The sequence below is a fragment of the Phalacrocorax carbo genome, chromosome 3, assembly GCF_963921805.1.
Source record: "Phalacrocorax carbo chromosome 3, bPhaCar2.1, whole genome shotgun sequence".
Taxonomy (NCBI): domain Eukaryota; kingdom Metazoa; phylum Chordata; class Aves; order Suliformes; family Phalacrocoracidae; genus Phalacrocorax; species Phalacrocorax carbo.
Genome location: NC_087515.1, coordinates 108,735,736 through 108,748,134, shown reverse-complemented (window position 1 = coordinate 108,748,134; position 12,399 = coordinate 108,735,736). Strand labels below are relative to the sequence as shown.

The 12,399-nt window shown below is 35.3% G+C and overlaps 1 protein-coding gene across 4 annotated transcripts in view; it reads left to right on the top strand.

Annotated features, from left to right (window-relative positions):
* Positions 1-12,399, top strand: part of MYT1L (myelin transcription factor 1 like) — a 237,359-nt gene that overhangs the window by 177,495 nt on the left and 47,465 nt on the right. For 2 of the 4 annotated variants that reach the window (XM_064447978.1, XM_064447977.1), the window contains exons 13-15: positions 690-811; positions 1,173-1,235; positions 1,734-1,802. In XM_064447978.1, coding sequence (XP_064304048.1) covers positions 690-811; positions 1,173-1,235; positions 1,734-1,802 — 254 coding nt within the window. The remainder of the gene's footprint in view (positions 1-689; positions 812-1,172; positions 1,236-1,733; positions 1,803-12,399) is intronic. The other 2 variants (XM_064447981.1, XM_064447979.1) reach the window with 1 other exon arrangement.

Here is a 12,399-nt window from a genome sequence, read left to right as displayed (position 1 = left end):
GTCACTATCAAGGAAACGTGAGGTAAAACATACAGTATAGCATTTTTTTCCCAGAGTAAGCAGAATTCCCTGCTTTGACTGTGGTGTTCATAGCACCATCTGCAGGAATCACTAAATCAATGCATTTGTCCACTTCATTCCTGAAATAGATGATTTTGAATTTCTGAATGCATCAGTAAAGTTAATTATAAATTATATAGGTATATTTTGCCAGACAGATCCATTGAGGTTTGCCCCAGATTGAGATCCTGTGTGTAGATGTTGAGATGACTCCTGTTTCATCTTTGAGATGTTCTAAGCAGTTAAAATGTTATTTAAGAAGGGTTTTTGATGCATAAGATTATTTAGTAATCATTTTTTCCCTTGCCTCTGTTTTGTGATGACTTTAGAAAAAAATACTGATCCTTTTAAAGGAAAATAATATGACAGCTATAGGAAAAGCTGTGTTTTTCCCTTTTTTTTCTCTTCTAATTAAATAACCCATATTTTCCACATATTGTGAAGTCTTCATGGAAATATCCCAGTATTATTAAACATTTAATAAGTGAAGGAATATAAAATAATTTCATAATTTTGTCTGGCAGTATAGGATAAAAAAAGAGATAATGTCTGATGACTCTGCTTTGTATCATTTTTTGTAAGTCATAACCTCACCTAGCTGAAACTAATGTTTATATATTTGCCTGTAGCCAGAAGATTTGGATCCTTTCCAAGAGGCGCTGGAAGAAAGAAGGTATCCTGGTGAAGTTACAATCCCAAGCCCTAAACCCAAATACCCTCAATGCAAAGAGAGCAAAAAGGATTTAATAACGTAAGCATAATGTGAGGTGAAATTATTTTTCTCCTTTTAACCTTTTCTCTCTTTGTCTTTTTTTAAACAAACGAGTACATATACGCCTTGCAGTATGAGCATGCAACATTTGCAGCATATAAATGTTTCAAACTGCCAGTTAAGTAAAGTGATAAGCTAACGTGTATTTGCTTGTTCTTAAAGATGCTATATTGTATTGAGACGCCATTTTCATTTAAACCTGTTCATTTTGCAGCTTTTCGATTAGGATGCTTAAAACCCCTTGCAGTCATTGCAGCTAAACTGGAAACAATGAAACTTTTAAAAGTTTTTTTTAAACATACTTACTATTTTGGCTGTTTTTGTTTTTGTTTGGTGGCAGATGTCCAACACCAGGGTGTGATGGGAGTGGTCATGTGACTGGTAATTACGCCTCACATAGAAGGTGTGACTTCATTTTTTTCATGGTGGATTCTGTCTTTTCAATTTATTGTTTTCAGCTTACCTCAACAATGCTGTCAAAGTAAAACGTTGAACTATGTGTTAACCCTTTGAGTAATATATGTTGATCTTAAAAGCATGCTAATTTGTGTGTTGTATAAACGTCTTTTATTTTTAAATAGATTACTAAAATTTCCAAAGTATTCTTAAGCATTTAAGTAGTTAACCCAGGAATCTCAAATATTTTTTGTTACATTCTACTAGTTCGTAGAGAAACAAACAAACAAAAAAGAACATTTACAGTATGTAATTTTGGAAGTAATGTTGATACCTAAATATATTCAGAGGGTTAACTATATTACAAAATTCAATATTACAGCACTTGCCCCATCGCTTTTCTGCATTACAAAATTTTACTTTTTAATTTTTATGTTGTGTTTGTTTGGGAGCATTCAGTTAATAAGAAGATTAACTTACTTGTATGTCCTGCCATGTCTTACAGTTTATCTGGCTGTCCCTTGGCTGATAAAAGCATTCGAAGTATGCTGGCCACAAGCTCACAAGAACTCAAGTAAGATATAAAGAACAAATATTTTATTTATAAATATTTATTTGACTGGGAAATGTGTATAGTTGTATCAGAAATTAGAAACACTGTCTGGAGAGCTGCTGCAGAAGGGGCCGATCCTGCTTGGAACACGTGCTGAAATTACTAGAAATTCCATACAGGCTAGCTCTACACATAAGTCTGTTGATGTAGTATTTCCTTTTGTGTATTCTTTAGGTGATAGGGATGGACAGAAATCAGAACTTCTCTAATTTCATCTAAATGTTTCAATTCCTATTCAATTTTTTTTCTGAACGCTTGAGTTGGCTAGTTAGAACAGAAAATTCTCATGCGATTAGACTGATGAAATACTTCTGAGTACACAACCAGTAAAGTGCTGTAATTTCTCAGGCACAGACTGAAGGGAAGAGAAAACAATTTGTTTATCCCGAATGCATGCATAATTTTCCCCCAGGTTGGTATCACCGTTATCAGCTTAATGCATTTTCTCATTTGACTATGTTTTTTAGTGTTTCCCGAGTCATTCCCCTACTTAGAATGCATTCTTCACAATTCCTTTCAGTTCTTTGGAGTGACAATTATGAGCAATGAAAGTTAGAGAATCATGAGACTTCGCTTTGGTCTGTCTTTCCGCACTGTATGCTCGACTGCAACTCTGTATGTGGAAGAACTATAGCATTTCTTAGTGCTATAAGATAGTGGTACTCCTGAGTTGGTACTTTGGTTAACATGGAAAGGTGTTCACAAGTAACAAGGAAAAATTCGGTAGGGAAAGTATGAATGGATAGCTTATGCTGCCAGGCTAAGCAGTATTCTGTCTTTTCCATATATGAATGCCTTAAATAGCATCTCTTGAGTTCAGTACATACCTTGATGAAAAAACCAAACCTTGATGTAAAGCATGGGAAAGATAAGAAAGCAAGCATGGGAAAGCTGCTGAAGTAAGATTGCTCACTAGTCTTAGCTAATCTAGTCACTAGATGCAAACAATAGGTACGAAAATTACAATTTAAATTACAATCAGAAATAACATTTTGAAACTATCAGTTCAGGTCATGCTGGTATCTGCTGCTAGAAGGCTATGTGATATGCAAGCGGAAGGGTTGTAAATGAGATCAGGGAAAACATGTAAGTATAAGCAGAGTAAGGCTCATGACCCCAGAGAAACTCAGACTTGGACCTGGATTTTGGGTTGGGATGGCTCAAGTGGTAGATGTTTGAGGAAATGCAATTACATAAACACAGACAAGACTCTTGGGGCAGCAATAATATTTTAAGCACATACTTTGCTGGTCTAACCCTTTATAAAGTTTCCACTTGTGTTAGGAAAGTACTCCTGAATTACCCTATCTCCTCTGCCTTTCTCAAGCATCTGCAGTTAATCCTACCTAACTGAGACCAAGAAGAAAAAAAAATCACTTAAACTTGAGACTCCACTCCTGTCTCATGCCGTTCTCTCTACTGATTTCAAGTTTTGCCTAAGCAAAGAAAACAAGATTAAGTCGTATTTAAAGTTACATTTTTAGGATTAGCATCTATTATTTACTTAGAATTTAGCATAATTTATTTATTTAGCAGTTATCATAACACCTATTGAACACATAAAAACTCTGTTAAGTTAATTCAAAAGTGAAGAAATGCCAGAATTTTAAGCAGGCTAACTTAATTCAGTTCTCTCTTGCATTTTCATTACAAAGCAATCCTTCATTTACTGATTTTTCACATATTTTTCCATAGGATAACAAAGTCATTCATTGCACAGGGCAGACAGTAATCACTGCATAAGCAACTAATGAATTTCTTGTTTTCCTCATTATCCCATATGAGGCCCTGTCTGCTATTCACTGCACTTTTCTCAGAGTGTATTCTCAGGATATAACTACTAATTCACTCACATATTTGTCACTACCATTGCATTGCATTCCTAATCAATTTATCTTGGTTATTAATTAATTTATTTATTTTCACCTACACTGAAGTAAGTTAGGGTTGGTATTATCCCCATTTTAAGGCCAGAAAACTTAAGCATATAATTTTGATTGCTCAGTTTGAGACTTCTAGGACTCAGTTTGTCAGAGTTCTTCACATTGTAGAGAACTGTATAAGCTCAACTAGAATTCGCTTGGAGCTCTGGCCATTCATCGGTCTACACAATGAGTGATTCACCATCTGTGAAAAGGGATAAGCTCTACAGAAAAAGCAGGATAGAGTCCAGTGATCCAGAACAGCAATGGGACTATCTTTTCTCCTCCCTGAAAACTCTGATCAGTCCCAGCTTCCACTTGGTCCATTCACTCTGTCCTGTTCTCCTTCAACATTTTTCTACATTGCTCCCTGTCTCAAGCTCCTTGTCTAATCAGCCCATCACCTGCCTCCATCACATTTATATATTTATCGTTCTCTACCTCTTAGCCATCCTGCTGAAGTTAGTACAGAGAGAAATAAAGCATCTTCACATTTCTCTCATGTATTCGAAAGCAGGGAAGTGGGAGTCCTATGGATGGCAGCATCCTTCACACAGCTCTCATTTATGCTCTTGTTCTCTGCCTAGGATAGAAGGAGTTGTGATCATGTATATGATAATGCGTATGCACAAAACAGCTAAACCACAGCTACATAAGTGATTTTGACTTTGGAATTTCTTAAACTGTGAAGTACTTTGTTTGCATCTGCTATATTTCTGTGCGTGAGGTTTGGGGGTATAATTTCCTTGCTTTTAAAAAGAGCAAGCTGAAAAGGAGCAGAAATTCCATAACGTGGGATTCTCCTGGCTCTCTGTCAGGCCATTAGCCACCATGGGACCTTTTGATATCCGCTACATAGATCACCTGAACTACTATGGTAGCAAACAGCAGTAAAAGGTATAATGCTCTGCCTGGACTGGCACCAGGAAGAGGTGGGGAACGTTGCTGGTGTTTTTCATTCATATTTGCTGGCAGTGGAAGAATAGTGAGAGTCAGTAACCTTGGCTCCTGCCCCAGGCTGTAGAGAGAAACATATACACATTTTTTGCCTATATCCCAACCTGAGATCCCTTCTGTCCTGTCCCTACCAATCTGTACTGTTCCCATTTCTTCTTCATCTTTTATTCCTTGTTCCAGTTTTCAGTGTAGATGTTTCCAGTCTTCCATAAAGTCTTCAACCTCTGTAAACTTTCTGGAAAATACTTTTCTAACGTGTGGGGTATAGAGAACAATTGATAGTGTGGTAGAAGAATTCATAGTGCAGCAGAGGGACTGTATTTCTGGACTGCATAGTTTGGAAAGATTTCAAACATCTATGGCTTTGCCATGCATAGCTTATGTAGCAAATATTGCATATGTATGGTAAAGCCGTTATATCACATTTTACCAATCCATGATCTCCTTCTGTGCGTTGCGTAACACACACAAGTTATGTACAATGCAGCTTCCTAACTGCAATTTTGTTAACACAGTGATTCTTTTTAAGCCCCAACTAAAATAAAAAATAGCAGACACTTAAAATAATATTAATGAATAATATAGTTCAGATAATATTCATAATCAAAATAATATAAGAATCTGAAAAGGATAGAAAAAAGTTTATTTTGCTTAACAGTTATGCTCGTTGTATTGCCTTTTGGTTAGCTGAGGCTCCATAAATTCCATCACCCACATTTTCTGGCTCCCAGAATAATAATGTTGCCGCTTTCAATTAAATTGTTCCAGGGTTGGCTTAATTATTCCTTACCACCCATGTACCTCTTCTGTAAGGCTTCTTGCCCAGGTTTACCATGCAGATTGTGCATTTCTCCACTTTCACCTAAAGCCCAAGTGGAAACATGAGAGTTTTTGTGCATAGTTTATCAGCAGACCGAAGCAGTTACACAGCCTGGTCAATGATCTCCAAACAACAGAAGGATTTCTTCAGCTTTAATTCTGAGTTACTGCTGCTGGCAAAAAAAGAGGTCAACAGCTTTAAGGGTCTCTGAAGAAATGAATATCTGGCGAGAATCCAAGCTTTTCCAGCATTAAGGCTTGGGTTATATTACTTGTGAAAAGCAACTAATTTTTAAAGGACCTAGGGACTTATTGATAAGTAAACTTAACTATGATGGGAAAGCAATTAACAGCCCACCCAGTGACAGCTACCAGTATTAGAATATTCATAAGTTAAATCCAGTTTAATCTTACCCAGGGGCTTTTCCTTATCAGTTTTCCTTATTTACTCCTTATCATAGGAGGTTTTTCTAATGGTTACAGTTACTTCAAAACTGTAATCCCATTATAGAATTGTAAATGCTATAAAAAAGCAACATTTTGAAGCACTTTTAATCTTATTCAAAATAAAATTTTAAATCCCCTAAAATTAGTTATTGTTTTCAAAAGGGCACATTTTGATCATGAGTATATCTGTCCCAGCCAAAATGCAGAATACTGACTGAGAACATTTCTATTTGTGGGAACTAGAGAATCTGGGTACCAGAGACTCCCCTAAAATAACTAGGTTAGTTCTATTTAGTGCTACTTTGATGTAAAAATAATCATACTTTTTCAAAGGGCATAGGTAACTAAGTATTACCTTGGTCTACCATGGAACTGGTTATCAAATTGTCAGCATTTACCCTTGTTCCTTGGGTCAGTTTTATGCCAGAAAATCCTGTTAGTGTTTATATTAAAGAATCTGAACCTCAGAAAGATTTGCAATTCAACCAGGTGCCTACAAGTTTAGATACTTACCTGATACTGTTGTAATATGCCCTTTGTCTCTACGTAGATTTTGCATGTCATTGTTTTCTGCGGTGGACATGTTTTGGTATTCCCATATGGCATTTACTAGTAGAAGTACAGTCTCATTTCCCTCTCAACAATGACGCCTGAGAGCTTTTCTTTTCCACATGTCTTCTTAACACAAAGTGAGGAGCTCGGTCTATTTTTGTACATTTTCCACAATGAAGTAAGAGTTGGCATTTCTGTGCCTCCTCCTTCTTTCCATGTCACTCTGCCCTATTTTCCATATTCTTGGTGGTCCTCTTCTATTCTTATCTTCCTTCTATCCTTGTATCGCTATTCCCAGATTTATCATCCTAGTAGTGTCTTCCATTCAGTTCAGGTGGAAAGGTGAGCTTCTCTGAAGCTTTCCCTGTTAACCACAACTCTTCTAGGAAGATCAGCTCCATCCAGTATAGATTTTTTTCTGGACAGAAAGGATATCCTTTGCTCAGACTTATAGAGAAACTCTTACATGTTAGTATTATCTCTAATATTCACTTTTTATTGGTGTAATTTTACTGCAATTTGCTCAGCAAGAGCTAGTAACTGGGAAGAAGGGATATCCTCCCAGAAATGGAGCAGCTTCTGTTGTATTTATTCTGATGAATATATAAAATAAAATATTACTGGAAAAAAGTAATATTTTCTTCCTCACTTTAGTGATCTTGCAAAAAATAAGCCTTGTGCAAATACAAAATTAAAATGTAGAAACAAAAAAATAATAATTAATAGTTAAAATTAATAATAAAATTAATAATAATAATTAATAGGATATACTGGTAAAACCCCACAGAAACATTCCCCTCTTTAGACAGGTAACCAGATACCTTGATAGCTCTCCCAATAAACAGTCACTTTTTGCACCTAAACCAGTTATTTCTGCAGAGATCTCTTTAGCTGCTGAAGTGATTTCTCCACCTACATCCTGTGTTTGCCACTTGGAGTGTTTCTGATATTCAGTGCCTGGGTGTACATTTGTTACTTCATCTGCAGAGGAGTATTATCCCTTGCCTTGCCTTCTGATCCCTTCCCATCCCTTCCCTTCCCTTCCCTTTTCCTGCTGAGATTACATCTGTCCTCCTATAAGAACTCAGTAAGACTATGACCCAGTAAAACTATGACTCAGTAAGACTGTAGTCTTCACTCATTTTTCTTTTAGAAAATTACTCTTTGTTGGAAGAGGATAACCGTTTCCATTCTTATTATCACGTTTTTACCCCTGTTGTTTTTGTCCTCCTTTTTTTTTTTTCTCCATGGGAAATTAATAGAGGTTGTCATTACATTTTTTTCTTGAATACTGAGGTTGTTGAGCCTAGTAAGTAATCTTGTGTTATAATGGAATACTCCTTTGATGCTAAGTGTCTATCCTTCAAATCTGCAGATACTTTTTTAAGTTCCTTGGTGTTTTAGCTAACTTTTACATAGAAAATGTGATTGCAAGGACCAGATGTGATATATTTGGAGTAATGTTAAAAATTACTGGCGTGAGTCATTTGTAAACAAGAGTGTTTTATTAACTTATCTGCAATGTTATGGAAAAACAAGCTGCATTTTTAAATGTGTTATTAAATTGCAAGTTAGTGTGCAAGTCTGTTAAATTATTAAAAACAAAACTAAGGAACATAGATCCCCAATATTAGTTCACCTATAAGGAATAATCTTTCCCATTTTGCTCAACTAGATCCTTGGGCCAAGTGAAATTAGGAATCTCATGTGGTTTCAGTGGGTTTTTTTTGCATTTTTGTTTCCTGTATTTATTGCAGATTTCCACTTGGATACCTTATCTTTGATGGCAGCATGCATGCCTGGCCAGAACAGAACACCTTGGGCTCTGTTCCTGCACTTCTCAATACTCAAATGGGCACTGTAGGTTATACCTAGCATTTCCAACCTCATGTTGTGTGGTGTTATGATAATGTCCTTTGTATAGAAACCCATCATCTGCAGCAACCTCATCACTGTAGTCGCAATAAGTTTTACATATGAAAGTGGCTGGGCTTTTTTTCTGTTAGAATAACTCATTCAGACTCTGGTAAGGTTGAGTCATTCCATTTTTCTCACTTAAGTTTGTCAACTTTTGTCTCCAAAATGGAAAATACTTGAGTTCTGTTTGCATAAGACCCTTCATCATTGTTTTCATTTCTGAGAGGTAGTCTTAAAAGCATGTACTCTCTAAAAAGCTCCTTAAAAGCCATCTGCATATCAGTACCTCTGATGCTGTGAAATGTTCCATGCAGGCACAGAATTGTTTGCATGAAGCACCTTGCAGAATCAGGGCCTTAGTAAGTTTTCAGCACCATGAAATGCTCTGAAATTAGAGGCTTCATTTGCATAGTGGCATCTAAAATACCCAAATAGTTTATGCCTCTTTCTTTATGAACTTATTTAAAACGAAGGATATTGATAGCTGCACTTTTTTGCTGTTTGGATTTTAATCAGTATTTAAAACCATTTGCCACTTAGTTATCACCCGAAAGAGTCTCAATTCAGACGAACGTTCACTGAATTCGAGTAAATTTTTCAAAACAACCTGGATGACTCAAGAGTTTAAACTTTGTTTTCAGAAGGAATGTAAGTGCTGGGCATCCATATGCCTGCAACTGCTATATGCCTAACTTTGAAAGTGGAATTCAGTGTCTGCAATAACAACTTAGGCAGTTTTGAAGATATGATTCTCAGTTCCTGAGCTTTTCACTAATCACCAAATATTTTATTGTGAATCTTTATTTGGCAGTTCATTTTAATTTTAAAAACTTTTCTCTTGCCAGTCATTCCAGTGCCATTCTGTGCAGTCCCTAAGCAGCTATTCTGAGAGGAGCACTTAATTGTCATTAATTATCAATGATTTTGCTTAGTTATGTTAACATGCCCAATGAATCTCTCTAAGGCCTTCTTGTCTTGGAGTCTTTCCATCTGTACAGTTGCCTCTGCCTTCCTTGGGTTTGGTCATACTTCTTTGTCATTGAATGTGTCCTACATAATTAATCTCATTCAGCCTGGCATTTGCTCGTATTCAATTCAAGGGTCTTTTCTTTGGCACAATTTGGTTATTGTGCAAACTCCCATTGTGATGTTGATCATTTTTTCTTCAAATCAACAGATCATAACCAATTGCTCATTCCATCCAGATCCGCAAAGATCTGCAACATGATGCTGTGGTATATCCCAAGTGCTGAGGCAATCCCCATGGGAAGCTGCATAAACTATACAGTTGCTAAAAGGGGAATTAAAAGTGCAGTGTTTTGCACTTTCTGTGTTTGGTCAGACTTGCCAAAACCCTTTAATTTATACCCCAAAATAAAAGTAATTTTGTCACTCAAAGTCCTAAATATGATTGTCTGGATCCTCAGTTGGTGTAAATTAGCATAGCTCCATTGCCTTCAGTGGAGTTACGCTAAGATACAACAGTGATGATCTGGGCAGATGCCCTCAGCTGCTCTCTTGGGTTAGCATTCATGTTTGATTGCCTTATTTAAATCTTTTGAAGTTATAAAATTCCTTGCATTGTTTGGTTTAATAGAATGGCCAATTCCTAACTCGATTACTTGGTGTCTGTATCTGCACAGTAACATCTGATTTTGCCATGCAGTTAAGTTCACCCCTTTATTTTTATCTCAGTGCTATTGGGACTTTATGTGGCACACATTTTTTGCAGCACTGTAGTATCTATATCAATGTTTTATATCTCCAAAATATCCCATATCCCTCATAAACACCTCATCATAATCTTCTTTTACAATATTTTTTGTATTCCCAGTAAGTGGAATTTACATTTGCTCATCTGCATGTAAAAACTGCTCTTCTACCCTAACACACACAGAACTTCCACTGCTTCGAAGTCTGCTGGTTTCTCTCCTTCTACAGCTAACGACATCGTGCTCTTTCAGCATGGGCTCATTTGGTGTACACTGTGTGAAACAACCTTAGATTTTGAGGAGTATTGTAATACTGGGCATCATTAATTATTTTTGTATGCTTGGCTGTGCTTATGCTGCACTCAGCTCCAGCTGTATCTGTTTTCTGTAATAAAAAAGAGGCAGAGGAGGACTGCAGTATAAGCACATTACTACTACTACCTATTATTTTTTGGACAATGGTAAAAAGGAAAAAAAGACAGACCCTTGAAAAAATTAAATCTAAATAAATTGTATTTAAGATGCAGTTTCCAGAATTCTACTATTTACATAGTTTCATTAAAATGATGGCTGTAAAGTAGTTGATTGGAGTGATATTTAAACTGCCATCTTCAGGCTTCAGAGTTAACACAACATGGAGATGAACAAAATCTAGTTTCTAAATTTTTGGACTGAAAATTAATGGGAACATCATTACGATCAGCTTAAAAGAGCTATAAATATAATTTATTCAAAAGAGATTAGGTACTGGAGCACTTTTCTTCTGTATTAAGTAGGAAAGGAATCAAATCATGCAGACACATTTTATATAAAAACAAAGCCATAGTCCTTTTCTTTTCTTTTCTTTTCTTTTCTCTTTTCTTTTTTCTTTTCTTTTCTTTTCTTTTCTTTTCTTTTCTTTTCTTTTCTTTTCTTTTCTTTTCTTTTCTTTTCTTTTCTTTTCTTTTCTTTTCTTTTCTTTTCTTTTCTTTTCTTTTCTTTTCTTTTCTCTTTTCTTTTTTCTTTTCTTTTCTTTTCTTTTCTTTTCTTTTCTTTTCTTTTCTTTTCTTTTCTTTTCTTTTCTTTTCTTTTCTTTTCTTTTCTTTTCTTTTCTTTTCTTTTCTTTTCTTTTCTTTTCTTTTCTTTTCTTTTCTTTTCTTTTCTTTTCTTTTCTTTTCTTTTCTTTTCTTTTCTTTTCTTTTCTTTTCTTTTCTTTTCTTTTCTTTTCTTTTCTTTTCTTTTCTTTTCTTTTCTTTTCTTTTCTTTTCTTTTCTTTTCTTTTCTCTTTTCTTTCTTTTCTTTTTTCTATTTTTTTTTTTTTTACAAGTAGCGAACTATTTTTTCCAGGCCAGTCAGTCTGGCACTTTTCTTGAACACATAACTCACACAAAAAGCATGTTAAAGCAGACTTAGTAGAAAATCACACTTACTCATTTTGCCTGTAAAACTACGGGGTTACAGAGTTTTTGTTTGCTTGTATAAACTGATGATAGCTGAAAGAACTAAAATGGCCCTGTGTTGAATGCAGTCTACTGAATGCTGGATTCAGAGTTTAATAGGTACACAATTTATAATTTACTTTTTGATTATATGATCCGAATCTATAATTCAGCCATGAGTTAAACATGATATCAGACAATATACATAAAAATGAAAAAACATCTTGGTTATTTCTTAAAAATATTTGCTTATTTTTCTTTTAAATACCAGGGTTATTATTTAAAAAGGAGTGAATTCAGTACCTACTATTTTAACTTCTGTGTATTTCACAAATAAGTTTTAATTAAAAGCTATAAATCTTGGGTAAGCTGGACACTGCAGAGATAAAACACTGGTTTTGTTCCCTGTGAATAAGAGTTATAAATTATGAAAAAAAAACCCAGGGAAATCATAAAAATAGATATGAAAAGAACTGAATAATTAAAAAAATATAGATTATGGATTTCTTCTCAAGGCTTCTCCAGGAACCATTGTAGGTGGTGATTTGTTTTCCTCTGATGCACTAATCAAGAAACATCTGTCAGGAAAGCGTAAGTATGTTCCATAGGCATAGGCAGAATGGAGGAGGGGTAAGGGCCTTGTTTTTGCATAACACCCAGTACACCTGTTGTGACTTCACTGTGAAGCACCTGAAAGAACAGTATTTTTAAGAAATCTTTTTCTTTATTTTTTTAAGCCAGCTAAGGTTTAATCCTCAACACTCCCATTTACAGAAATAGAGTTTCAATGGTTCTAAGTCTTTCTTGAGACCTG